The 27072-nt window shown below is 53.2% G+C and overlaps 7 protein-coding genes across 7 annotated transcripts; 5 read left to right on the plus strand and 2 right to left on the minus strand.

The window, feature by feature from the left end:
• Positions 1-8386: 8386 nt before the first annotated feature.
• BO95DRAFT_426654 (uncharacterized protein) lies at positions 8387-9865 on the plus strand (the record flags this gene model as incomplete). The annotated part of the gene is made up of 1 exon (XM_025584758.1): positions 8387-9865. One exon carries the CDS (start codon positions 8387-8389, stop codon positions 9863-9865), a length of 1479 nt encoding a protein of 492 aa, XP_025447936.1.
• A 1049-nt stretch (positions 9866-10914) lies between these two features.
• Positions 10915-12761, plus strand: BO95DRAFT_437583 (histidine phosphatase family protein). Its single transcript, XM_025585306.1, has 2 exons — positions 10915-11252; positions 11318-12761. Exons 1-2 carry the CDS (start codon positions 11209-11211, stop codon positions 12675-12677), a joined length of 1404 nt encoding a protein of 467 aa, XP_025447937.1. The 5' UTR covers positions 10915-11208; the 3' UTR covers positions 12678-12761.
• Positions 12762-13139: 378 nt separating this feature from the next.
• BO95DRAFT_487025 (uncharacterized protein) lies at positions 13140-14539 on the plus strand (the record flags this gene model as incomplete). Its single annotated transcript, XM_025590476.1, has 1 exon — positions 13140-14539. Exon 1 carries the CDS (start codon positions 13343-13345, stop codon positions 14537-14539), a length of 1197 nt encoding a protein of 398 aa, XP_025447938.1. The 5' UTR covers positions 13140-13342.
• Positions 14540-14672: 133 nt separating this feature from the next.
• Positions 14673-15812, minus strand: BO95DRAFT_2473 (uncharacterized protein). Its single transcript, XM_025581399.1, has 3 exons — positions 15383-15812; positions 15012-15076; positions 14673-14939 (listed from the first exon to the last, which is right to left on the minus strand). The coding sequence occupies exons 1-3, from the start codon at positions 15637-15639 to the stop codon at positions 14824-14826; spliced, it is 438 nt and encodes a 145-aa protein (XP_025447939.1). The 5' UTR covers positions 15640-15812; the 3' UTR covers positions 14673-14823.
• Positions 15813-21647: 5835 nt separating this feature from the next.
• BO95DRAFT_437586 (putative oligosaccharyltransferase subunit ribophorin II) lies at positions 21648-22977 on the plus strand. Its single transcript, XM_025585307.1, has 4 exons — positions 21648-21859; positions 21933-22131; positions 22189-22473; positions 22531-22977. Exons 1-4 carry the CDS (start codon positions 21711-21713, stop codon positions 22768-22770), a joined length of 873 nt encoding a protein of 290 aa, XP_025447940.1. The 5' UTR covers positions 21648-21710; the 3' UTR covers positions 22771-22977.
• A 163-nt stretch (positions 22978-23140) lies between these two features.
• BO95DRAFT_426659 (uncharacterized protein) lies at positions 23141-23936 on the plus strand (the record flags this gene model as incomplete). The annotated part of the gene is made up of 2 exons (XM_025584759.1): positions 23141-23411; positions 23530-23936. 2 exons carry the CDS (start codon positions 23141-23143, stop codon positions 23934-23936), a joined length of 678 nt encoding a protein of 225 aa, XP_025447941.1.
• Positions 23937-24459: 523 nt separating this feature from the next.
• BO95DRAFT_2531 (glutamyl-tRNA(Gln) amidotransferase, subunit A) lies at positions 24460-26895 on the minus strand. The gene is made up of 2 exons (XM_025581452.1): positions 25205-26895; positions 24460-25138 (listed from the first exon to the last, which is right to left on the minus strand). Exons 1-2 carry the CDS (start codon positions 26628-26630, stop codon positions 24633-24635), a joined length of 1932 nt encoding a protein of 643 aa, XP_025447942.1. The 5' UTR covers positions 26631-26895; the 3' UTR covers positions 24460-24632.
• Between the last annotated feature and the right edge of the window lie 177 nt (positions 26896-27072).

Consider the following 27072-nt stretch of genomic DNA (forward strand, 5'->3'; position numbering starts at 1 on the left):
TTGTTTATAGGACCCGCATATGAAGAGCGACATTGTGTAGCAGAGCAAGTATGGAAGGCACATAAGGATTGTCCTGGTTCGAAGCGTTCAATCAGGCAGTCACCAAGGAAGCCTACTCGACTCGGACGGAGGACGGGAATTGGCGTCCAGCTGCGATGGGAAGAACGAACTCTGTGAGACACACAGTCTGATCAGAATATGTCAGTTTAATGCATCCGAGGTCCAGAAATAGAACGGGAAAGGACTTGTGCAGAGTGCATCTACACCTCTCCAATCAAAGGCACGGAGATAGGGGATAATGCTGTTTGATTATTGTTGTTGTTGTCGTCTCCATGCGGGGGAATAAATGCAAGGGGTGGGGCAGATGAAGAAGAAGAAGAGAAAAAGAAAGAAAGAGTGGAAGGAAGTCGGCAGACCCACTCGGTCAGTCAGTAAGTGAGGTCAGTCAATCCATGAGTATTTCTAGCAGGGCATAGTAGAGTGTGTAGAAGGGATTGATGTCTAACACTACCGAGTTCGACGGCCACCGCGACTTCCTTTTCAGGTACTGCAGGTCCTTCTGCTTTCCAACAGTTTGAATTCTCATGCGCCTTTAGACTGTCATAATCCACGCCTCAGCACATTCAGATTAAATAGTCTTATGTAGAATACAGAGTACAAATGAGTGCATGGCCTGGTATCATACATGCGTCGTTCCAAACCAATGAACGGATTCAAGAAGTCACAACTGTCGACTCTTGGAAACAAGATATGAGCCCTCTGGTGATAAGTACAGTACAGTACATTGTAAATCTAGACTGTCCGGATCGATCCCGCCCGTGATTAAAAATCAATAAGACAGGCCAGCGGAAGCACCTGGCAGATACACAAGAAAGACGGGCCCAATTACTGTGCTTGTTTCTCCAGATGTAGCTAGTAGTATGCAGGTATACGCAGACATCGCGGTCAATGCGAATTCCTAAATAGAGGTCGCCGACAACACCGGATCGAAGCGTGCAGCCCCCGGAGTGGGAACCACACCCAGCAATTACGGTGAACTAGAGGGACAATCATCTATGCGTGATTCTGATCTCCTCTCCGAATTGGAAGCGATTCCCAGTTCCCCGAACTCCCCTTCTCCCCAGCTCCCAAAGTTAATCGGGAGCCCTGAGCATCGAGCGGAAGGAAGCCAACAGGTGGTGTGAATGTTATTGCATGCATGTGCAGCACAGAAAATGCACGCTACGGCAGTGCCACCTTGGGATCTAGACGGGGCTAGCCCTTTTTTTTCCTAAAGACGGGTTCAAGAATCCCATTGTCAATTATCGAGCATAATTAGCTATTTTCCTCGACCGGGTCAGCACGACCTGCAAGCATAAGTGAATTCCACTACTGCGAGCCATCGCAGCAGCGGGATGGATGATAGCGCATCGAGAGAACCGGGGACGACAAAAGCTAAGATGAGTTGAGTTGCTTCTCACAACCTTCCGCGGCTGCAGTTAGAGGCCGCTACTCCGGAGTATGTTCGAAGTTGTGTTGAGCTTGTGGATCTCGCGGGGTTTGCCTGTTGGTATGACATGATCCAGCGAAATGACTGTACCCCGACTGTGTATACATCCACATGCTAACCTACAATATGCTCCAGGCTGTACATTCAGCACGCCTTCAAGAGCTCCTCGGAGAGAGAAAGGAAGGGTACGCACCCGGCCAAAATGGATACTCGTAATTTTCACAGCTGCAGGGCCCGAGTTCGATGTGCACTAACAGACCATGCACAAATAAAGTGGAGACCTGCGATGCAAGACTCCGTAGGGACGTACGTCCATCCAGGCTTCAGTAGTCGTCAAACTACTCAGACTCCGTAAGCTAATGCCATTCCACCGGGATTCTTCATCTAGTCTCACTTAGCGGCGGACCACAGCCAAGATAGGAAATGGAAAATGCGATGGACTTTTCCTGCCATGGCTTGTGGGCACTGCTGGTCCGATGGTTTTCTCGATCCTTCTCAAGTGATAAGTCAAGCGGTATTAGCGGGGAACGGCAGCCCCAACACGCACGCGAATGGGAGAAAGAAAGAATCGAAAGGGAGACAAAGAAAAAAGTAAACATGCTCCAAACAAAGCCATTGACAACTGAAATTTTATCTGAAATGAACTATGCTCTGCATTAGAAAAATTGCTGCTGAGTTGCGGACATTCAACTCCGGATCCTGAGAGAGCCAGTAATACATTAAACCCCTCGGTTCATGTTTGTTTGTTTGTCTGTTCGCTGTTTCCTATCACTCCAGAGGGTTTTTCTCACCGTCTCTTCATATTTCTGGGCCACTTCACAGCCCGTTCCGATCGGGCTCCACACTCCCTTTTCCAATCCCGCCAAGTGATCCCATCTGCATGGACTAGACTACGGACTAGAGTCACTAGACTAAGTAATTACCTACCTGTCCGCCATGTTTCTCGTGGCACACGTTCTCCGATCTGACGGCCCACTCCACGAGTGTGCTCAGCAGTGTTCAAGAGTGCTCAGAAAACTGGCGGGAAGCATCCAGGAAACACAAATGCATCAATCAGACTGGCTTCCACACCAAGCGAGCTTGCAGGCGACAAAAGGACGAGGAATCGGAGAAGGTATCCGGTGCCAGCAGCGTCGACATGAAGCAAACGGATGAATCGCACTCAGTCCGGAATATCTGGTCTCCACTTCCCGCCTACAGGTGCTTGCGAATGACGAGGTGCGTACAGTAGGTAGTTTACCACCACACACCTTCCATTTAGTCAATCAAGCGCTTGTGAGTTTCTGGAGTTCGGGATCCGGGAGCCTGGAGGTGAAAGATCAAGGCTCAACCTTGGAGGCTGGCTGAACCTCAACGACCTCCCATGGCGCCGGACCGGACCCAAAACCTAGGGTAGCTTGCTGGTCCACGGTGATCCCGGTACTACTAGTCAACCCCTTTACGACCACTAGTTAACTGGTCTGGTGCTTCCAGAAGGAAGGAACAGACCTCGTTCTTCCTTGGTCTTCGTCATCAGACCAAAAGAGCCAGGAAATAAATGAGCAAAGTCAGATGAGCCACGAGGTTCCACTCTGTTCTATATGAAAAACCTTGTGCATTCACAGTTGTCTGATGTCGTCTCACAGAAGGCATGAGTGATAAAATCTTGAAAATGCGCCCGGAACGATAGCTGATAGCGTCTCTGTCCGGTCCTTCGTTGGCTTCTACATGCTCGACACGCCGACTATGCGACGGCACCCATTTGATGAACCAGTAGAGTCGCACAAGAAATCCGATATTTGTTTTTCCTTTTTCTGACAAAAAGGAAGCAAGTGGACAGACAACCTGATTGATCGACAGTTCCTATTCTCTGACGGGGTTCTAGCCAGTCAGGTCCCCGCGGAACACCTCGGGCTTTCTGCAAGTAATTTGCTGCTTTATTCTGCAGAAGCAGCTCACCGATCCTTGCCGACATACGGTTGACAGATCTAGAGCTCTCTTTCTCGTTGCTGGTGTCTCCTTTCAAACAATATCCGGACATTACACACAGTGTACATAATGCATTGCTGCCTACTGTCTGTCGGAAGTGCCGTAGTTGATCCGTCTTGATGCAATCTGTATTGAATGCCTAAGCCCAGGCGGCAGGTGCACCTGTGAGAGATCCCGTTTGCAGATGGCTGACCGGGCTGTTGGCCGTCCAATATTATCAAGAGCTTAGCAACCACACTCGACGTATCTAGTTCGCTCGATGCGACCCGCAGTGGGCTGTGTTGAAACGATTGACATCCGTAGCTTGGGGATCGTCCCCCGGGTCAGCGTAAGATGATATACGCAGTAAGTACAATAGCATCGTGGAATTATAACTTCCCGGACCACGAAGCAAATTGGTTGGATCACAGTCGGGGGTATACCTTATCTCTTTCTCATAGAGTAGATGGAGGAATCAAGGGCAGCATTGCCTTGCGATCTCGAGAAGCTTTATGATCTGTGATTGATGCCCAATGACGTAGCTGAAACACTCTCCTGGCCGTCTCCTCTTCGCTTTGGCCCGATTTCACAGACGTACTCCTGTCTCCCGTGTAAGTATCAGAGGAATTGAGCAGCAGCGGTGCCGGAAGGAATACAACAACAGTCCCCTGCGTGGACCACTCAGAAGTCGACCCCAGAGGGATGATCCGTGAGGCTTGATGACCTGTCTGCTCTGCTGCCTGCGTGCAATCAACCAAACTAACTTAACGGACGATACTTTCCCATTCCAGGTTCCTGACCAATCCCAATCCTAGTATCGGGCTCAGCCCAATCGACTCGTGTTTGGTGTTAGCCAAAGCTGAGCCATCCATAAGGTACCTTGATCGTGGTTAACTACTCGTTACTCCCATTCCAGTCACACGGCTGGCAAAGGATGCGGTCCGCGAGTTTAACTCAAGACAGCTGGCCGGGTGAACAACGGGGATCAGCAGATGACATCGGAGTTCTGGTGACTATCCACAGTTTATGGAGTCCTTCCATATTTATTTATTTTTATTAGTTTGAGCTATTGAGTACTGGTAGTCTGGTACTAACTGACCCTTCTCCGGCTGACATCCGCACTGGCGGAAAGAGATGAGGGGAAGGCAAATATTAGGGGAACTGATTGGGGACTGAGAGAGGGGGGGGGGTCGGGGGTTAGACCCGGCTGCCCAGAAAGAAGGATTGAAAGGTGATTTGAAACTTGAACTTTGGAAAGTATGTTATCTTCCCGCATGCATGCAAAACATCGTGATTCGGGACAAATCTGCCATTTGAATGGAAGAAAGTCTGCTCGTCCGCCCCATTTGCCGCTGCGAACTAGACGACGGGCTTTTTTTGGCTTTCTTTGGCAGGATGGAGCAGATGGTCTTTTCCTACTCCGTCATGTTTGAGGTAGATAGATAGATAGACAGCTTACCTCACTCAGGAGATAGATAGACATGGATGAATGCTGGGGGATTAATGTCCCATTTATCCACGGTTGCTGGTCATTGTGGTACGGTCATTCAATCAATAATAAATCTAACTTGGCCATTCAGTCGGTACTAGTAGTCGTGGATATCAACCGAGTGCTTCGGGCCCCAGAAGGAAAGCGCAAAAGGCTACCTCTGTACTATAGGCCTATGTACCGGGTGTCTGTTTATATCTATACCAACTTCTTTCTAGTGCAGCAGCCTGTACGGTCCGGCAGTACACTCTGTCTTCATCGCTTTGACATGGCCAACCTCGCTTCATCTGGTGATCTGTGTCGTTTTCCCTCAATGAATCTATTAGAGCCACTGGGCATGCTTGTACGGTTACCTCATTAGAATTAGTTACCAATCGAGGCCAAAATGCTGGGGGTGAACGAGACAATTGACATCGGCAAACTCAGCGGGGGCCAGGCCAGATGCCATCATCGCAACTGATTCGATTCGCACACCAACAAACAAGTCCAGAGGTCGTCGTGAGGCAGGCAGGATGTCAAAGAGACAGAATCCTTCCGAGGGCCATTCTGTAGTTGATTGCCAATGGGTCGACCTTCTCCTCTCAGTGCTCCCCCAGGCGGTAAGTGGCAACCGGCAGATGTTTTGGATTACCGCTATAATACAGGCTGCATGCAGTATGTGAAATGGTCATACGGATGGATATATATTACAGTGTAGTACTCCGTACTGACATACATTACTTACCGCTTGATTGCTACCCTCGATCCCACACGCTCGGTCGGTACCTGCCCTGTACTTCTTTCCACCCCGACCGACGGCTTGAGCGAGCGGGTATCTTGCAAGTTCCCCCCTCAAGCTGCTGCTGAGCTAGTCTAGGGGAAGCACGACCTCTCGGGGACCTCCACCGACCCAAATTGACGGCGCCCATACTAAAAGCTTCCGGTTCACCTGCATGTCCCCAATCCCCAATCCCATGGTTAGCCGCCTCTAGTGATCTCACTAGTGAACGATGGAGTTGGTAAGGGTGATTCGTTTCTCAAGACGGACAGGACTTAATAGAGGCTGAGGGATCCTGAAAGAAATACTCTACAAATCCCGAGCCCCCTAAGTATACGCCCCAAAGTTAACCGGATGAATCAACATAGCTTGTGTGATGAGGAAATGAATCACCTAGCAGGAAAGGTGATACTGTCATGGCCAGATAAATGATAGGTCGACTGACATATCCTTCTAGGTAACTTCTAGATAACCTGAGTTAACTGGTAACTTATAGCATAGGTACACTATACCTAGTGAGTGTACTGATAGAGTAGGCCCGGGGCCTTGTTCAAACCTGGAAGCTCCAGGTAATGCTGTTCTCTTCGGAGCCTGGATAGACCCTTTTTTTATTTCTGAATATTTTTCTTTTTTTACAATTTTTTGTCTTCATGGTCTCTCTGATTTCAAGTTTCCCACCTGACAATCAATACTTACCTCCGAATTTGGAACAGCTTTTACCGCTTAAGTAGTTTCGAGGGAGGGTTTCCGTCTTCCCCGAGACCCATCACGATGGCGCTCTCCTCCTTCTCCTCCCTCTTTGGTACCAAGCAAGTACTTTTGACGGATGAAGACTAGATCGTTGGAACTGCACCCGGACTAGACAAAAGTCCCAGACAGGTATCTATGCATGCATGCATGTACAATACGTCTGACTGTCTGAGTTGATTGTACTCCGTACTCTGTATATGTATGAGCATGTACCTGTGTGTCGTGGTCTCCACCGTAAGTTGTTTTTATGGATCATCAATTGGGCGTGGGACTTTAGAACTCTCAAGGAAGTAAGTTACTGTAGTCTAATTTACCCAAGATTGAGGTAGAGCTAGTCGGGTGGATAATCAAGATCCACGTATATTCAGATGCATGGCTCCTGAGTCCTGAGTCCGAACAGGATTTAGTAAAAAGAGGAAGAAAGATTAAAAATATAAAGGTGCTGTATGTAGGCTGTATGTAGGCTGTATGTAGGCTGTATGTACGGTGTATGTATGTATGCCTGTACAGTATGTATGTATGTATGTATGTATGTATGTATGTATGTATGTATGTATGGATGGATGGATGGATGTATTCATGCATGTATGTCGCTAAGCAGTAGTTAGTAGGGACAGACCGACCAAGTTAGGCTTGCAGTCATGGAAAATCCACCTCTCTCTCTCTCCCCCCTTACCAGCTGCGTGAGCTGCCTGTGCGTCACTCTTTGTGTGATGCCATGATCTCTTTTCTTTTGTTTTCCGTCTTTTCTTTTTCTATTTAAATTAATTGATGATTGAATTTCTATTTTCATTTTCTTTTCTTTTCTTGATTAAAATAATCTTTGGTCTAACGCAAAGTGTCTTACATACTTGTTGTTCATCGTCGACCCAAGATCCTCGCCCCCCTCCCCATTCCCCAACCCATGCCTCTGGGTTCCCTCTTTTTTTCTCTTAAACTAATTAAACTAACTAAAATCCATGGGTCCCACACCCGCTTGCTGCTGCTGCTGTTCTTATTTTGATTCCCCATTTATTATTCACTACCAAACATCGCCTTCCGTTTCACACCGCCGAAAAGATTGTACTTCTTTCTCTGCTGTCAACAGCTCACTTATGCTTGTGCTGGGAAGCAGATCCGTTCCGTTAGCAATAATCAGATAAAATAAAATCAATCCCATAAGAGAAAAAAAATATTTAGGATTAGTACCATACCTAACCCACTTACCTGCCTACCAACCTACTACTACCATCCTAATCGCCTCCTCCTCCGCCTTCAACACTACCATAATCATTTGCGTTCCCCTTGTGATTTGAACTTACTTTCTACTTCCTTCTTTCCTCACTGATCGAGACGTTGTCTAACTCACCGAACTTGTCTTCTTTCACTGCCTCTTCTATCAAGCGTGCCTTGACTCTGATAACTCGGCTCCACTATACAGATACTGGGTATCGATTCTCAATTGACTTGATTTTCTTGTTCTCTCACATCATACATTGGACATTGGTGATTTCAACGATATCCGGCGGCAATCGGGTAAATCTTGCTGGGCACAGAATATACTGTAGTGTTGATTGACGCGGTCAATTCATTCTCACGGGATACAAGCCAGAACCGAAAGGATTGGGTGTATAAGGATTCTCCATTGCGCACGGCATCCGCTGCCCGTGTTCCTTTCTCAACCACCCAAGCCCAGCCTATACTTCCCTCCTTTTTCTCGTCTTCTTTTGGGCTCCTAATCAGCCTTTCCGTCACCGTGGCTACCCTAGGACTCAGTGTGTTGGCCAATCTTCCATACTCCAGTCCGGTGCATTCTTCGTCCCAATATCATTCGCTGCCTGGTTTTCCTCTCGCCCAACCAACCGGCTCCTTCTCTCAGGCTCCTCTTCGTCAATCTCCAGCTCACCTGGAGAGAGGAGGAGCCCCGCCATGCCCAGGATCATCTCAACAATCGGTACTGAGAGATTTGGAGCACATGTCGCCCCCTGTTTCTGCTCCCTCCATAGGCGATACTCGTTCGTCCGAGAGTCGCGGTTCGCTCGAACGGAAAAGACCTCGCCTGGACGATGACTCGGATAGCTCAGATCATGTTCGTTCGCGACCTTTCTCCTGGCAATCATCTGACCCGTTGGGGTATGCATTGAATTCGACTGGGCAGTCTCGTCCCATTGGCGTGGAATCAATTCTTAATCCTCCCTCCAAGGTGCCGAGCATCAAACCAGAAAACGGCTGGGAAAGTCATGGGGAAGGACAGTCGACTGCAGCATTATCTTCACACACTCGACACCCCTCCTCGCCGACGATGCATCTTCCCTCGCCTACACTCCACCCAGCTAAGCGACTTTCCTCCTCTCCCGGGGTCAGAAACCATCCGATTATAGCCCCTGCATCGCCATCAGCTCGATTCCCTCCTCTCGGGGGTAGCTTGAGCTTGAAGGCTGGACCGGCCCAGTCTCCACTCTCTCAAACATCACACCTGAGCTCGTACTCCAGAGGTCCCAGCTCGCCCCATTATATCGACTCTGTTCCAGGGCACCCCGTATCGACCTCCTCTCACCCGGGGTCAGCCCCAATCCTGACCCGAGTCTCGGTGCAATCAACTCCAACTTTCCATAGCCGCCAAGTGAGTGGCAGCCACACCCCTCATCCGAGTTCTCAGGAAACCAGTCCAACAACGCCGGTATCGACTTACAGTCAATTTGGTCGATCGTCTCCGGCAATAGCAGTGGCTCCCATGCCACATCACACACCTTCGTTCGGAAATACTTCATATACGACAGGAGATGCGGCGAGCCGGCTACCTCCTGCCATGGCAGTACCGCGGCCTGGGGACGAGTCGGCTGAGCCACCACCCCCTGGCATGATTCCGTGTTTCGTCGATACGAAATCCGGCTCGTCGCAGCAGGCGGAGAAGCGGAAGGCTAACAGTGACGCCTCAAGAAGATTCCGCAACCGCAAGAGGAACGAAATGCAAATGGAACAGAAGATCACTGCGCAGCAGGACGAGATAAGGAAGCAAGCCGAGGCTCTGCAGAGACAAACACAAGAGATTCGGGCATTGACTCAGGAGCGCGACTTCTACCGCTCCGAGCGAGACTTCTTCCGTGACCACTATACTCGCCTGGTACCTGCAGGGCAGATGCCTACGAGGCCAACATCCCCGCATGCGTTCCGCACGTCTTTTCTAACAGCCCCTGATCAAGATCGAAAGGCAGCTTGGCACGGACCCGAGGCAACTCGCGAAAGCCTGGAATCCGCACGTGGGTCCGCAGCAAGCAGGACTTCGATGGCCGATTCGAAGATGATGCCCTTGTCGACGGCACGGCCACCTGTCACATGGCCTACCTCTTCAGCCTCTTACGGCACGATGCACGCAGAGCGGGGCATCGTACCTGTTGAGAGACCCCCTAGGGAATTAGCACACGTTTCTGGGGCATGGACACGGGGTTCGTAATGCTCCTATTGTGGGCTGCGAGAGGTGACACAGAGACATCAACCGCATGCCCTCAGTCCCTCATGCAATACTATATCTTGGGCAGTTTCCCCGAGGTCGTTCGCTTCTGTTAGGTGAATCACTTTCTTATGTGTTTCTGCCTACATTTTCTTGTATAAGATTCTGGAATCCTCACAAGTTCTTTTTTAGAAGTTGGAGGATTCATTTTTTGACGTAACATTCTTTTCTTCTTGACGGGGAAAAGTGTGCAAAAAAGAGATATTTACATGGCTTACATGCTGGAAGGCTTAGAATTTTTGATGATAGCAATGGAAAAGGCGGCAATTTGTTTTTCTCCTCAACCTTTCTTGTGTACTGTTGAATTTGTACTGGATGCGACTTGAGATCGGGATGGATGTCTAAAATTTCTTTCCTTTGCAACATTCCTGGGATTTTCCTTTTCTTTGTTGGTTGCTTTCGTCTTGCACGTGGGAGGACTACTAAGACTTGGTAGGTTGTGCTGGGATTGCATATGTATGTAACACTATATCGCTGGCCGACCGCCTGATGTGATGCTGTGGCACCTCAGACTCTGCCAGCCCTCACACTTCTAGAGACAGTGTTAGTATGAGCTTTGAGTCATTCAAGCAAGAATCATATAGAGATCCTCACTACCTTTACCTTCATCACACGACGGTCTATTTTAACAATGGACTGGGGGTGGGAACGTCGTACCGCTAAAGCGTACTTGCATGGAACCGACTGATGAGAGCTGCAGATGGTCAGACAAAGGCTATCGGGGTTAATCTCGTAGATTCAGTATGAGTATTATTGTATGTACTGTGCCTCTGTAGCGTTCCCGGTGGCAGTTGGTCGACACCTGAGGATTCCGGCAGTGATGAGATACGACTCGGGAGGTCCTCAGGCAGCTCTAACCAGTCATATCTACCCATATCTACTACCCAACCAGAAGAAGGGAAATCCCCCACGTGGTCTGCCCCCAGATGCGATACTCCACAGCCATGGTCCAATTCAGCCTGGGTCCCGTCTCTCTCCGGTACTACTTACTACTTCTACTGCTGTTACAAGGACTCTGTTACTGTGCTCCGAACCACATCCCGTTTCTACTACTCCTATACCCACTTAGCAGTTTAAGCACTCCTCAAGATCAATTCTATTCTCGCACGTGGGCTACCAGAGTCGCGTGCTAGCTTTCTAGCTCCCGACCGGTAACGCACATTTAGAGCCATGGGTGCTCTCCGGCCACAATAATGAAGGGACTATATGAACCATCCCAGCTCGCTGGGGGAAGACCTCGTCAATTGTTGTTTCTTGCGAACAGAAAAATTGCGATTGCGGTTATAATGGGCTTCTTTACCATTCTGCTCTCGCTCTACCTCCTCTCTGGGTATGTAGAACCTGACTCTCCCCATTCCTATACATGTTGCTTACCGCCTCCTCCAACCTTGGTAGAGCATCCGCCGGTCCGGTGGTTAGATCCCCCAAGCAGAGCTCCTCGACCTGCGACAGTGTCAATGAGGGCTATAATTGCTTCTCCGAGATTTCGCATCTCTGGGGCCAGTACTCCCCTTACTTCTCGGTTGAGGAGGAGTCCGTCTCTCCGGCTATCCCTGAGGGCTGCCACGTCACTTTCGCACAAGCGATCTCCCGCCACGGTGCACGGTACCCCACTGCATCCAAGTCCGCAAAATATGCCAAAGTGATCGCAAAGATTCAGGCCGGTGCGACCTCTTACAAGGGGGATTATGCCTTCCTGGAGACCTACAACTACACCTTGGGGTCGGACGATTTGACTTCCTTCGGGATGCAGCAGATGGTCGACTCGGGAATCAAGTTCTACCAGCGTTACGAGTCTCTGGCAAAGGACGGCACTCCTTTCGTTCGCGCATCCGGGTCAAGCCGGGTGATCGAATCTGGCCAGAAATTCATCCAAGGTTTCCAGGACACGAAGCTCAATGACACCTTGGCCCTTCCCGGTCAACTTGCTCCCTTGGTCAATGTGGTGATCTCCGAAAGCACCAACGCTAATAACTCGCTGGATCCCAGCACCTGCACGGTCTTCGAGAACAGCGAACTGGGGGATGATGTTGTAGCCAACTTTACTGCCCTCCTCACGCCGCCCATCTTGAAGCGGCTGGAGAAGAACATTCCCGGAGCGAACCTCACGGCCAAAGAGGTCGTCTATCTCATGGACATGTGCTCCTTCGATACTATCGCACAGTCCGAGCCGGAGACTCAGCTCTCTCCGTTCTGTGACCTATTCAGTCATACGGAATGGGAGCAATACAACTACCTGCGTTCCTTGGAGAAGTACTACGGGTACGGTGCTGGAAATCCTCTTGGTCCTAGTCGAGGGGTTGGCTTCACCAATGAGTTGATTGCTCGTCTGACACATACCCCGGTCCATGACGAGACAAGTACCAATCGCACTCTGGACTCGAGCCCGGCCACATTCCCCTTGAACTATACTCTCTATGCGGACTTCACACACGACAACGGGATGATCCCTATCTTCTTCGCCTTGGGCTTGTACAACGGCACCAAACCGTTGTCCAAGACGAAGGTGGAGTCGATGAAAGAGACCGATGGGTTCTCGGCGGCGTGGACCGTTCCATTCGGTGCGCGAGCCTACGTTGAGATGATGCAGTGTAAAGCACAGCCGGAGCCTCTTGTGCGGGTGCTAGTAAACGATCGCGTGGTTCCGCTGCACGGCTGCGCGGTTGATAAGCTAGGCCGATGCAAGCGGGATGACTTTGTGCGAGGATTGAGCTTTGCTAGATCTGGCGGGAACTGGGATCATTGTTTCGTTTGATGTTGATACATTTTTTTTGGCTATCTCTAAACCACTTATAACTGGTAGCAATGCCGACTACCTGGGCTCTGTGAGCAAATCGATTTACTTTTTTTCATACAACTTAGCTAGTACAGCATTAGCCATACGTGTTAAAATTTTCAGGGATAAGAGGTTCGGCAACATTCTGAGTGAACAAAAACCCATGGGCTTGTCCGGTAAGTTCCATTTCGTTTATTGTCATCTTGCTTTCCTCGTTAGGAAGGTAGACGGTGCATCATTGTGGACATCTTGTCCACAACTTGCTACCGGAGCTTTTCTTTCATTCTTTATCTCTTGTATCATTGACGAGATACCTGACATTGGCCATATTTCAACCCTTGAAAGGAATTTAGTATATTGAAAACCCCCACCGCTTCTAGGACATAATTGACGGAATCCAAGTTCAAGATTGATAACAAAGATGTGTTCAATCCGAACAATATTCGTCGTCGGCAATCCTCAACCTCGACACAAAGGGAACTCGGAGATTTGATGCGTCTCTCGTCGCAGCGAAAGAGCATTTCTCGTGCTGGAGTCTATAAATATGTCGGCCGTATGGCCCCAAATTGAGTGTTTGTCAACCTCATAACACGGGACCTCATCCACTCGACCAACCTACTTTGTCAACGTCAATTGACCCCAAGATGGAACAACCACTCCGTCACGGACTAAACGCCGAGCAGAGCCCCGCGAGGCGGTTGCTCTTCCTGATCTGCCCTGGCGGGTATAGTTTTGTCCAGCAATACCCAACCGTGCTCGCCCGGCTGGCCAGCTGGGCGCGACTGGTCTGCGTGACCAGCGAGGCCGACTTCGTGCGCAAATGGAACGTCTGGATCAGCGACCCCACCTACCGCGTGGCGGGCTTTGTCCTGGTGGACGGGGCGATTTTCGAGTCCCGTAGTCGGCACCTGATGCGAAGGCTCGTCGAGCTCCCGCGGCGCATCGTCCCCTATCAGCGCCCGCTCACGTTCTCGACGCCCGTCAACTCTCGCTGGTACGACCAGGCACCCAACCCTGAGTTCCGCTACGCGGTGGCCCTGAATGCCGCCCTCTGGGCCGGCAGCCATCCCACCGAGTTCAACCACTGGCTGTACGAGACCTGGCAGATCAAATGGCAGGTCATGCCGGGCGTCAGCGCGGCGGCGCCGGAGTTCTATCTGGGCAGAGTCGCGCGCGAGACCGCGGACCTGATAATCGAGGCGTGGTTCCAGGGCGCCTTCCTGTCGCGGGCCGTGTTCGTTACTGGGCCCCCCGTGGACCCCTACCGCGTCTGTGACCACGACTCGGTCCTGCACACGTGCGAGGATGTCCTCCTGCGGACTCCCGAGGAAGCTGACGCGGAGTATCAAGCGCGCATGGCGGCGCCGCGGACAACGGTCGCCCCGCTCGAGCGGGACAGCGGGGTCTTGCACCCGGATGTGGAGCCCATCTACACCCAGAGGACCGATGAAAACCCGGTGATCTTTCCCATGCGTCCGCTGCAACAACCCCAGCGTCGTCGTTGGCGAGGAGCCCGCATTCTGCGGGAGCACCATGCGGCGACGCTGAACGTCAACGTTGCCGAAGGGGGGGCCCCGAATAGGATCTTTGCATTCATCGGGCTCATCGACGACATTCCCGAGGTCGGAGGCCTGATCCTCGATGTCTGCAACATCCATGATGGGGAGATCCAATGGACCGCGCCCGAGCTATCGATGCCTGAAGGCGAAGACGAGCCATACGATGCGGCGGATGAGAGACCGCGGAGGGTAAGCCGTCCTCGTCTTGAACCCGAAGAATACGATGCGGAGGATGAGAGACCGCGGAGACGAAGATCTCGGCTTTACCTGCAGCTGGAATAAGCCAGCTCTACTAGATCGTAATCCAAAGTAGAAATTTGTGTAGTGACCGATGTATCCTTCGCCGACTGCATATCAGTCCTAAGCTATGCCTATGCCTACGCCTGACAACGGTGTCAAACAACCATAAAGACTGCGCCAGAAACATATTTTCTACGCTTTCGATCCTTGCCTTGATCAAGTAATAATATACATGTCACCAAGATACACCATCACCCGGTGCCCGGCACCCCTCCTCGACCAGACAACCCACATTAGTAGCACCACGACCAACGCCCTCATAGAATCTACTCCCTCCCCTCCCCATTCCCCCAGCTACCTCCTCCTCTACTCTGCCCCTGCTGCCCCTGCTGCCCCTGTCCATCCCCTCCAACCAACCGCTTCGGCTTCTGATTCCCAACCGCTAGACAGTGACGAGTCAGTACACCGCTTTCCCGGGAACATCCCCCAAAACAAGGAGGGGAGGGTGACATACTCCGCTCATAGAGAATATAAGACGCATACATCAGAATCGGCAGCGCCACGATCGTCGAGAGCCATCTGTTTTCGCCACCCCCGGGGCGGAGGGGGGTTTGGTCCATTAGTTATCTCGTGTCCTGCTATCCTGGTGCTGTATACTCGCCCTGGGTTGATGATAAGGTAGCTTCCACCCTCTCTCCCGTGTGCAGGGGCGGGTATGGGTATTGGAAGTGATAGTGCTAGTAGGGGCAAGTATATGCTCATCTGGGAGGACACAACACAACAACCCCATCCCCAAGCATGCGCTCTCCACCCAAGTCAAGACAAGACAACTCAAGCAAAAGAAAAAAAAAACAAAGGGCAGCGGGAGGAGAAGAGGGCACTCACTTCCTAGCGGCAGCTTTATACTCCTTCGTCTGCCGGATATCGTTCGCGGGGAGCGGAGGGCGGCGGGAGCCTCCGCCTCCGCCTACTCTCGGGCCAATGCTTCCTGGGGTCCGGGAGGTGAGAGGCGTGTGGCGGAGGTGAGCTTCGGGGAAGACGACGCGTTGGGGAGTGGGTTTGGCAATGGGAGGTTGAGCGTGAGACTTAGGGGTGGGGGTGGGTGGTTTGGATGTGCGGGAGGTGGGAGTGGAGGGGGGCATTGTCTTTCTCTTTTTCTTCCTCGTCGTTGCCTTATTTTGTGGAAGAGCTGGAAAGGATGAATAGTATGAATGAATGGGAGAAATTGGTTGGATAGGGTAGGGTTTGTGTTTGGATGTCCCAGGAGCAGTGAGCAGTAATAAGCGTCAGATGTCTTGATGGTGATTTGATGTTGTTTCCAAGGGTTGCTTGTCGCCAGCTGGAAGGGAAATTCTTTTTCTGGGGAAGTGGACGGTGCCTTGGGGCCTGAGGCAGGCATTGCAGGAAACAACTGGGTTGATGGTGATGGGTTAGTCGCTACACTCTACACTCTACACTACACTTCGCAGCATTCTTGAAACCGCCTGTCACTGGCGACAGCTTCTTATCTTCAGATGTCGATGGATTTGCACCTTGTCAATTTCCTGTGCAATACAGTTCCGCTGGTGTCCGTGTCCTCATTTCCAGCTTTCTCCATCTCATCGCAAGATGCATCATGAACCGTGAGCCCCCAATCCTATCCCAATTCAATCTCAAAGTACTGTACAAGCACACACGTACGCACAAAAGCATCCGCAGGTCGAAATGCAACGTGCAACAAATCACAGCATGCAGCCAGTTTCAATCCTCAGCTTACAATCATTGTATTCGAGCGACCCGTCCCGAATACCAGTACAGACATCAGTGTGCAAGAGCGGGAAGAAAAGAGGATAATAGTTGTAGGTATGATCGAATCCCGAGTTCCCAGAACCCAACACGACAGCAAAAGCCATATCTCCTTCCATGGCATGATGATCCTCGTCCTCCGATGTTGATGATGATAGAAACACAATCGCTATGCTCAGCTAATTCGCAAGATTTATCGCAAGGAAAAAGGAAATAAAAGGGACAAAGTAGTCGTGCTCAGCCGGTAACATGTCTCGAATATTGGTCTGCTGGGACAACCTTGGAGCCAGGTGATGCTGTTTCCTTCCCCAGTCCGCTCTGTGTTCATGCCCCCTCTGACAAGTCCATCCGCCTCAGCAGGGGTCGATTTCGCTCGTTCTTCATATTCCACCGTTGCGTTTCATTCTTCAAGGGCCTTCGGTCTTCACGCTCATCGTGCTAGTACTAAATTCGTCGTGGTCGGATTGTTTGTCGATACTGTTCTTAAAGTGAAAACCTTTCTGTTCAACAGTCGTTGACGTCTCGCAGCCCAGGGTCGAGACACAAAATAAGGAAGTGACCTGACTCCAGCACAAAGCATGCATTATGTGGATAACAGCGCATGAGACGTGGGGGATAATCGAGGCCGGAGTTCCCTCCATTCCACCCGCCACCCCCTCTTCTGTCTGGTCTCACTGCGAAAAGTCGATAGTCGTAAAGAAGGAATGACTGCGAACCAGACAGAAGAGGGACTTATGCTACTGGTCTGAGTGTGTGAAACGCGGTAGGTGGAAGGGAAAGAGACCGGTCGCCTAGGTGGTGGGCTCCTTCTTGCGGGCGTTGGCGCGACGCGCCCTCTGCTCGGCATGAGTCTGGAATTCCGCCATCAACGCTGCTGCAGCTCGCCGCCGGGGCCGGCCCCCAGGAGTAGTTCCTGGGACTGCGGCACTGGCTTCGGTGACCGGAGTCGAAGCCTGGGGGGCGGGAGCTGTGGCAGGTGTAGGCACAGGTGCAGGCGCAGGTGTAGCAGTGGCGTTTTTGTTCCCGCCCCCAGGCGTGGCTGGAGTCGCCGTCGACTTGGATGGAGTCGAGACAGGATCACGGCGCAGGCCGGAAAGTTTGAGAAGCTTCGAAGGCCGGCCCTGTGGGGTCTTGCTGTCTGGAACACCGTTCGCTTCAGGCGCGCTCTCGATCTCAGAACGGGTGCGCTTCTTCGATGAGTCATTTGGAGAGCCGCCGTTTCCCGCCGCAGCGGCTGCCGCAGCGGCGCCCTTCAGAGTCAATTTAATGCGCAAAGTCTTGGGCTGGTCTGCCGCGTGAGGGGGAGTGTCCTCCTTGCGACGTCGTTTGGCGGCTTGTGCGGCCTCGGTGGGTTGCTCTGCGCCACGGCGGCGCTTGCGCGGAGCCGGGCCCTTGTGTTCCACCCCCGAGCCGGATTTGTCCTTGTCACTCGAGGTCTTGTCATGCTCAGCAATCAGGGCGTGAATGGCAGCAGAGGGCATGAACCGGTCCACTTCAATGCCGCGTTTGCGTGCCTCGTCCCGGGCCTTGATCTTCGCTCGTTCCTCATAAACGTTTTCATAGGTGAACGGCATGTGCGTCGCACGTGGGATGTTTCTCTCGCCCATCAGAGGGGGAAAGCCAAAGATACGGTCCTTTTCCAGCTGGTCGCGCGAAATGAGGCGAACAGGAGGCAGCGGCAGCTTATCATCCCCGTAAGTGTTGTTGGGTCGATACCATTCGTACTCGCCGCCAACATACACCAGTTCCTCGCCGAATTTGTTGACTTGGCCTGTGTAGGTGAAGCCGTCTTCGTCGGTCCACTCCTTCGACTTGTCCCTCGAGGAGGTTGGCTTACTGGCCCCTCTCGCCTTCGCTTTGTCCTTGGTCTTTGTCTCGTTTGAGGGTTGCTCCTCGGCGAGAGGCCGTTTGTTGCGTGTTGCACGCACCGGTCTCTGTGGTCTCGACACTTTTGGGAGCTGCTCCGCAGGTGAACTGGTTTTCTCGGCTTCGCTCTCAGCTTTCTCTTTCTCTGCAGAGTCCTTCTTCGCAGAGTCATTCTTCGCAGATTCCTTCTCGGAGGCTGACTGTGCATCTGGCTCTGCATCTGGCTCTGCATTTGGCTCTGCATTTGGCTCTGCATTTGGCTCTGCATCTGGCTCTGTATTTGGCTCTATATTGGCCTCTGCATTGGCCTCCTCTGCATTGGCCTTCTCTGCAATTTCCGGCATGCTGCTCGCCTTCTCTGCTTCGTTCTTCTCTCCATTCTCCACCACTTCCGTCTCCATGATATCGACATCCTTCTCCATCACATCAATTTCCTTCTCCGCAACGTCCGCCTGACCATTTGGCTTTTCCTGAGCCTCTTTCTCCGCGGTTTCTTTCTCGTCCTTCTCTCTCAGCTCCCTCTCTTTCTCTTCCCTTTCCTCCCTTTCCTTCTCCAGTCTCTCCCGCTCCAGGCGCACCTTCTCCTTCTCTGCATGCTTGACCTCATATTCACCACGAAGCTCAGCCAGCCAGTTCTCCGCTTCCGCGACAGGCTCGAATTCAGGGGCAAGAGCCGCATTTGCCAAATCAAAGATCTGAATGCCCAAGGCCACTGCATCCCATCTCAACGGGGGACCCTTGGGACCATCGGGTCGAGCCGACGTCGAACGCGGAGGCCGGCGAAACCGCCGCTCGGATTCGATCGACTCCATGGCCTTGATGGTCGGCTTGCGCAGTCTAGTGGAAATGCGGTTGCCAGCTGACGTCGCCGTGGTCAGGCTTCCTGTGGGCGAGCCGGGCGTCTCAGTGGTCCCATCGAGGCCAAAGTTGTTGCGGTACATGTCTGTGTCATATTCGAAGTGGAAGCTATCGCCGTAAGGAGTCGCGCCGGGTGTGTTGTTCTCGTCGAGAATCGGAGTCCCGAAATCCCGCAGGATCTTGTCGTCAGAGGCTGGGGTGGTGGATTCGATGCTCTCCGCGATTTCCCGGCCAAACGGTAGCGCGGGGGTGAGCGACTCTGCGCCCGAGGAGAGGTCGCTGGCTTTGGCGCTGTTGCTGTTCAGATAGTTGGGGGTTTGGCTAAGAGTTTCGGGCTCAATCAGCGAGCGACGACTGCTGCGCTGAGGTCGAGTGCTCCCCTTCTTGGAGGCACGGGAAGGGACGGACTTGGCGTTGCCCATGTTGGATGATGTGGTTGGAGTTGATATCTGTTCGATCGGAGTGGATTGGGTATGTTCGGTGGCTGGGTTCAAGCGACTGGGGTTGGTAGTACCAGCAGCTTTGCGGTCCGTACGGCGCGCTCTGCTGGTGGAGACGAGAGGGGTAGACGGGCGAGATGGTGCAATAGGTGTTTGAGGTTTGGATGAATTCTTGTCCTGCGTTCTGGAGTGCTTGGTAGCAGTTTCCACAGGTGCAGACTCAGTCTTGATCTCCGCAGGAGTTTTCGCGACGTCGGGGTTTGGGGTCTCAGCGCTCTTGGGATTACGATCCTTGCGAGTACTGACAGGAGTAGAAGTGACACGGGGTGTAGAAGCCGACGTGGACAAGGCACGCGGGGTAGAAGAAGCAGAGGAAGTAACACGAGGGGAGGTAGAAGTAGGGAGAGTAGTGGTCGCCAAAGAATGCCGCTTCGGTTGAGGCTTTTTCAGCAGAAAGTGATGCAACGTTGATTGCGACTGTTCTGTACGCGGTTTGGTCTGAGGATCAGCCGGTTCACTGGGAGATCCGGTGTTGGAAGTCAGCTCACCGTTGGAAGTCACGGCTTTTCGATTTCGGTCCCTCCTCTTGGAGACACTGTCAGTGGCTTGAGATGAGACCACGGGTCCCTTAGAAGTAGACGTATTAGGAGTCTCCGTGGATTCCTTTCCTTTGGGAGTCTGCGTAGTTTGATTCACAGATCGTTGCGTTTTGCGTCGTTTGGCCGACGGGAAAGATTCTTCAAATGAGGTAGTGACAGGAGTTGGAGGTAGAGAGTAAGATGATTGAGAGTGATTTGAGGCGTGAGATTCAGGTTCACGGGTTGTTTTACGTGACGCACGAGATGAGCTTCGTCGAGTCTCACGCTGGAAGATGGGTAAGCACGGGTTTGAGGATGGGGAATAGGTAGAGAGTAAATGGATCAACATACAGGAGTTGTTGGGTCGAGAGAGAACGCGGCGGGGGAACCGAGTTCCCTGGCCAGTGAAGCCCTACCCACCACTGGTATGTTATTAGCATCGCATTCAGTGAATAAACCACCCCCCCCCCCCGCCTCCAAAGTCACATGTTCCTTTCCAGAGTGTTCTGGAGTGAATGAACTGTTGCCTAGCCAAACTGGACGCTCTTGTTTTCTTCTTACTTTTGACTGTGCTTGGTTCACCAACTTCCCCAACTCTTTCGTCACTTGTGTTCAGGTATCGTGCCCCGGTTCAGCCCTAGTATCGCAGCACTGCTTTCTTTCACCGGTTCGGAGTGCAACGGAGCTGATAGACAATGAGTTATTATTGCTTGATGGTGGGTTTTCGCTACAGTTGTTAAAGTCTCGCAGTGAAGGCGACGGTCGGACTGGGCTTGGACTTTGCCTGCAAGGTTGGGCGGTGGTTGTCAGTGAAATGCGAAACCAGACAGGACCGAGGATTGCGGTAAACCCGGAGCAAGAAAGCAGGAAGCGGCAACCTCCTGGGAAAGCTGACACGCACACTCAAAACGACACCCGCCTGGTTTAACCCAACACCGCAGAGAGATCCCTACTTATAGTGTATTCACTTCGCATGCAAGTGATTTCGCTCGGCGGCGGCGGTTTGCGATCGAGAAACCCGCGTGACCCGATCGGTTGGGGCGGAGAGGCGAGGGAAACCCCGGAACGTTCAAGGCGCACTGCAAGCGCAGGGAGGTTCGTCGCGGAACTAAAGGAGAGGGGTCAAAGACATGGCGCACAGGTAAAGAAACGACTTTCCAGTCGATCGGAAGCCTTGCGACCGCGCAACTAGTGGCAGGATAATGCCTAGTCGAGAAGTTTGGGGGATGGAGGGAGCGGAGAGGAAAGAATTATGTTTGGCAAAGGCAAGGCAAGGCAAGGCAAGCAAGCAGAGCAAGCAAGCAAGCAAGCAAGCAAAGCCAGGGCCGAAACCTCCCATCGAGACGGCCGGGAAATTAGGGCTTGCGCAGCCAAAGGCAGGCGGGCGGTGAAAGCCGGTGGTCACTGGACCGCTGCTTGCCCCAATGCACGCGCGCCGGGCGCTTATCTTAGCGCCGAACCTGGCCGCGGGCTTGCGTGTCGCTCGCTCGGTCGGCGGCCTTTTTCTGCCTTTCTGGCCAAGTAAGACTGTTTCCCCGTAGTTAACTATCATCTGGTCTCTCCGCCGACCGCATCAATTCCTCCACAGCCCAGCTTTCGTTTCCTGCGCTTTGCTTTCGGTCGTTGCGTTGCGTTTTACCCTTCTTCCCTCCCCCCCCCCAATTCCCTCCTCAATCATACATCACAATGCAGCTGTGGCACTCTCTCCTTCAGCTGTCCGTGCTGGCTTCGACCGCCCTGCCGACCGCTGTAGCTGCTTCCGCGTGGGGATTCACTGATGCCACCGTGTCAGTTCACACCAAAGGCGCTGGCGTCGGCGCTGGATTCAAGGAAGCGTATGTACAATTATTGTCAAGGCGAAAACTACAGGAAAGGTTTCAAATGCTAATCTACTTGTGCCATTGACAGAATTCCCGACAACAAAGCTCTCTCCAAGCCGGTCTCCCTCGGATCTGCCGACACCTTGAAGGTGACTTTGACAGCCCAGGAAGGCCGCTCCGCCAAACGCGCGCACCAGGTTTTCCTCTTTCTCCAGGATCCTGAGACCGGATTGGATATCTCCTACCCCTTCAGCGTGAAGGATAATGGCAAATCCAGAATTGAGCTGGTCAGTGCTTATCCCGCAACTCTGGACCGGATGAAACAAGGCTGACGTGCATGCTAGACCCAGAAGGACTTGCCCGTTCAATTCCTTTCCGTCTCCGAGCCCCTTGATGCGCGAGTCCTGATCGGATCCTTTGGCGAGGCCGACGCCTACAACGGAGCTGCATTCAAGCTGACGGTGGCCCGGAACCCCGACGAGCCTGTGCCCACCGTCGAGTCGTCGCGCTACGGAAAGCTTCCGGAGATCCATCACATCTTCAAGACCGATGCTCAGAGTCCCCCCTTGATCATCACCTTGGTCTTCCTCGCTCTGGTGCTTGCTGCCCTTCCGGTTCTGGGCGGAGTGGTAAGTTGTTCTTCTCTGTTGCCGCCTCGATGGGGGGCTAATTCTCCTCTGATACAGTGGCTGGTCCTCGGCGTCAACTTGAACCACCTCCCTACTGCTTTCAAGTCGGCACCCCTTCCCCACGCAGTCTTCCTCGGCTCCCTCTTTGCCATCCAGGGCATCTTCTTCTTGTACTATACCTCCTGGAACCTCTTCCAGATCCTTCCTGCTGTCGCGGTGGCTGGTACTGTCGCATTCGTCAGCGGCAGCCGTGCTCTCGGTGAGGTCCAGGGCAGACGGCTTGCCGGCCTGCGGTAGATTGCTCAGTGGTGCGGGTCGAAAGTCTGGGTGTGGCATTATCGGTTGTTAGGGTGTATCCGACGTCATCTAGCTCGTGGTCGGATGACTACTAGTTGTATCAGTGTAGAAGAAAGTGTACATTCCAGCTATCAAAATCCTGCAGGACGACACCGACCTCATAGCCGTTAGCAGTACCCCGTATCTTAATTCACATATAAAAACATCGGGAATGGCTGACGTCACCCGCGCGGCTAGTGTTTAACCCCGATCGGGTTAGCCTGACAGATCGGATCCTCTGCAGAAGAGACGCAACGGCGGTTGATCCGCCGCAGTCTTCACAAGCTGAGGCTAACCACCGCAACGAATCTCACACTTGCTTCCCAACACCATGGGTGCATCAGCGTCGAAACCTGCGAAGTCCGCAGCGGCGGCAGCTTCACGGCGTCAATATCCCAAACAGCCCACGACATCCACTACCAGACCTCCCACCTCCACACCCGCATCAGCACCGCGAGCGCCACAACCACAACCGCAACCACAACCCAGGCTTCACGAGCAGCCGCAGCGCAGTCCTCGCCCCAACCCACACCCCAGCTCCTTGAGATCTGCAACATACCACCCGCAAAACCAAGAGCAAGCGTCCCTCGAGAAATCAAGCGGTACGCCTACCCCCATCCCTTGCCTTGCCTTCCCTTCATCCTAAACCTTCAACCCGCCTTTTCGCAAACAACCCCCTTCCCCAGAAGTCGCAAAGCTAACAGGCCGAACACGAGATAGCAATCGACATCGACGGCCGCGACCCGGACTTCGCCGCCTCCCTCCGCAGCATCGGCCCCGTCACCCCGAACCCAACCTTCTCTCCCTCGAGCACCTTCAACCCCGCGCAGCGATCCTTCGGGGGGCCAGGCGCCCCGACGGCCGCCTTCGCGCCCGCTCCCAATCCAGCCCTGTTGACCGTCACGGCGCGGCAACGGCTCACCAAGGCGGCGGAGGAAGAAGTGGACAACCTGGGAAGGTCGGACTTTGTCGGACGAGAGTATCTGGATGCGTTGACGATCCGGCAGGTGTTGGCCATGCGGGATCGGCAGGGCCTTCCCGCGAGGGAGATCGAGCGGGTGTTGCGGTTGAAGAGTGGGGTGGTGGAGCGGTTGGGGGCCAGGGGGGTGGTGGGGGATCTTGGTTAAGATAACAGCCAGGGTGGGTTTGGTTGCTGTCTTGTCAGGCGGTTGCGGTTTGTCTTCTGAGGTGTTTTCCCTTGGAGGGGAGGGGGTGACTGTGCTTGACGGGGCTACGGTAGAGGTGTGATGGCCTGGGGCCTGACTGTAACATTACAACTTTTCGATGATCCAGGATGGTAGATATGCATTACCATGGCTCTATTCGCCGGGTGTGCGAAAAGCACTGACAACATCAATTGTACAGTACAATACTTTCTTATAGGAAGACACTTGAGGTGGAGGGTGCTTTGGGGGAATATCATGTACCGTGATCTGAGAGTGCGGTAAGACAAGTCACCTGCCGACTGAGACATCATAATCTGTTCTCCTTGTCAACATCAGCTTCCACCCCAACCTCGCTCATCACCTTACTCACTCTCCATTCAACAGATAAGAAACTATTTATTCTTCTCCAATTATCAGAAACATCTAAAGCATGAGCAGCAAGAGTCTTAGTCTTCAACATCAGCCCCAGGTATCAAATCTATCATCTATATAGTCCTCCTTCCTTCAAGCTATCTTATAATGTTAGTGTACTGATCTCTTTCCCCATCTTCCAATCACACCACAAACTCACAACATCATATATATCAACCATATTTGCAGACGAGAATGAACAACTCACCAAGGACGGACCCCGCCCGACCCCTGCTGGCAAGCATGCTAAAGCAAAACCTCCCCACCCACCATCGTTCCCCCCGTCAACGGCCTCGCAATGATCCCGGCCTCCAGCAGATCCTGCGCCAGCCGCACGATCAACCCATCACAGCCCTTGGCGGCGATCACATCCACGGTGACGGGGAACTTCTCGTCGTGGTTGGTGATGCTGCTGTACGCGGCGACCTCGCCCACCGGAAATACAAAATCCGGCACCTCGGCCATGTTGGAGATGCGACTGCTGCCCCATCCCAGCGGGGCGCCGGGCAGCGAGCGGTAGAGGTTCCGCGCGGCCCCCGCCTCGGGCCCCGCCGACCCCACGTACACCATCAGCGACGAGGAGCATTGCTCCGGGTCGGCCACGCGCTGGAGGTAGTTCGATGCCATCCAGTCCATGAAGATGGTCTTGTTGGTGATGGCCTCGTCGAGGGCGGAGGCCGGGTACGCTTCGGACCAGTTCCACCGCGAGACGGGGACGGGGTCGACGAAGGGGAGGCGGCCGGAGTGTTTTGCTTTGGAGGTGTTAGTGGTGGTTTGAGAATGGATTGGTACGGTTTTTATTGGGCATGGGTGCTTACCTGCATAGTCGGCGTAGAAGGGATCTCGGACCAGCGAGATCTGCTGCTTGCTGATCAACATGGCGTAGGTGAGGTTCAGCAACGTCGGGAGGGTGACGTCGGAGGGGGCTTCGGCCGGTGGGTTGGCCGTCCAGTCTGCGGTCAGGTTCAATGGCGTGGTGGTCGTGTTCAGGAAGGTGGCCAGCTTCTGCTGGAAGTCCAGCAGCATCGCGTCGCTGGCGGAGTCGTTGGTCGTCGGGAAGCTCAGCGTGTACAGCGTGTTGGGGTACTTGACGGCCTTTCCGCTGAAGGAGGAGTAGTTGGTGCTGTACAGCGCCTGGTTGGCCGTGTCCCAGAGGTACGGGTCACGCGTGAGGAAACCCGCCGTGTCGAGGACGGGGGATAGAGACATGACATTGTCGAGCGCTACAAGGCCGTGCGACGGCCGCGAGCCAAATACTCCCTGGACTTCGGCTGGTCCGCGGATGGAGCCGCCCGTGTCGCTGCCCAGGGCCAGATCCAGCCAGTCGTACGAGGCGATCGAGGCCCCGGCCCCGGATGAAGAGGACGACGGGTCCTGATAGCCGTCCCCGCGAGGGTTGAAGGGCGCGTGGAAGTCCACCCAGTCGGCCGTGGCGGTCTCTCCGTTGGCGAACTGCGAGGGCTTCTGCAGGCCGACGATGATTCCTCCGGCCTCGATGATCCGCGAGACGGCCGTGCCCGTGACGTTGTTCTCGCCGTACAGATTGTACCATGCCCGGTTGCCGTTGCTCTGTCGGACGCCTGCGAGGCTATAGATGTCTTTGATGCCTACCCGGACGCCGGCCAGTGGTTTGTCTTCGGTCGGGGTGTAGTAGAGCCGAGACGGCACACCCACTGTGACTGATGCTACGCCCGCGACCTGGGCCGACAGAGGCTGGAATGTGCCATCGGGCTTCTGCAGAAGAGGCTGATTGAAGGCTCCGGCAAAGTCGCTGTATAGACGGTACACAGGGTACAGCTTGCCGGTGGTCTGCTCGATGAAGTACGGACCTGAGGCAACCGATCTGGATTCGAGGGGAACCACAACACTCGTTTGGCCTTCTTTCAGCGAGGTGATGTTGGCAGAACTGTGCCGGCTACTACGGACAAACACGGCGTTGAGGAATGCGTCCGTGAACACGTCATCCTTGGTCGACCATGTGGAAAAGAGTGAGGATAGCGAGGACAGTTCGGCCGTGTCCTCCTGCACGACAGTCACCGGGGCAAACCCATTGACGCTTGGGACATTGGACAACAGAGCAGATGAAACGGTCACATTCCCAGCGGCATATGGGGAGATGAAGTAATCAATGTCTTGAAGCGTGACAGACATGCCGGTGGATACCAACCGCGCTGCCACAGAGCCGATCAATCCCATCAGGCATGGCGCAGACAGGCCTAATGCAGATCGCGGGAAACGAGCCATTGAGGAAAGGAAAAGCCGGTTCAACCGGTGGAATACAGATTAGAAGAAGGTATGTCCAGCTAGCTACTCATGATTAAGGTCTCAGCTCCCTATTTATAAGGTTCGTCCCCTCCATCGCAAAAGTTTGCTGCGCCAAGTCAATAGAACGCAGCCGAGGATGGAGGTGTCTATGCCATGGTGCATTTACCCCACCGAAATCGGTGTCTGTTTTCGTACCTCCACTCTGCTGGGCCGACCATCGACCTCATTGGTGACCCATTGAGGATGCGATAAGTGTTTGGGTCCATTACACAGACTGCCAGGTACGTTGCAAGCAGCAACATCTCAATCTTATCAGTTGATGTGTTGCGATGCGGATAAGATGATAAGATGAAGCTTGATGATTGGGCGGGGCGGTCGGGTGCAACCGAACTGCGCCCTTCGGTTAGAAACAGAAGAGTAT

This window comes from Aspergillus brunneoviolaceus (assembly GCF_003184695.1).
Source record: "Aspergillus brunneoviolaceus CBS 621.78 unplaced genomic scaffold BO95scaffold_1, whole genome shotgun sequence".
NCBI lineage: Eukaryota > Fungi > Ascomycota > Eurotiomycetes > Eurotiales > Aspergillaceae > Aspergillus > Aspergillus brunneoviolaceus.

Excerpts from the sequence above, each read along its gene's own strand:
- BO95DRAFT_437586 (XM_025585307.1), top strand. The coding sequence starts at position 21,711 with ATGCAGCTGTGGCACTCTCTCCTTCAGCTGTCCGTGCTGGCTTCGACC. Across the intron at positions 22,132-22,188 it reads GCAAATCCAGAATTGAGCTG|ACCCAGAAGGACTTGCCCGT; the intron begins GTCAGTGCTTAT and ends CGTGCATGCTAG. Across the intron at positions 22,474-22,530 it reads TTCCGGTTCTGGGCGGAGTG|TGGCTGGTCCTCGGCGTCAA; the intron begins GTAAGTTGTTCT and ends CCTCTGATACAG.
- BO95DRAFT_2531 (XM_025581452.1), bottom strand. The coding sequence starts at position 26,630 with ATGGCTCGTTTCCCGCGATCTGCATTAGGCCTGTCTGCGCCATGCCTG. Across the intron at positions 25,139-25,204 it reads CTTCTACGCCGACTATGCAG|CAAAACACTCCGGCCGCCTC; the intron begins GTAAGCACCCAT and ends ACACCTCCAAAG.
- BO95DRAFT_2473 (XM_025581399.1), bottom strand. The coding sequence starts at position 15,639 with ATGCCCCCCTCCACTCCCACCTCCCGCACATCCAAACCACCCACCCCC. Across the intron at positions 15,077-15,382 it reads TATAAAGCTGCCGCTAGGAA|ATGGCTCTCGACGATCGTGG; the intron begins GTGAGTGCCCTC and ends TGGCGAAAACAG. Across the intron at positions 14,940-15,011 it reads TTATATTCTCTATGAGCGGA|CGGTTGGGAATCAGAAGCCG; the intron begins GTATGTCACCCT and ends GTCACTGTCTAG.
- BO95DRAFT_437583 (XM_025585306.1), top strand. The coding sequence starts at position 11,209 with ATGGGCTTCTTTACCATTCTGCTCTCGCTCTACCTCCTCTCTGG. Across the intron at positions 11,253-11,317 it reads TCGCTCTACCTCCTCTCTGG|AGCATCCGCCGGTCCGGTGG; the intron begins GTATGTAGAACC and ends CAACCTTGGTAG.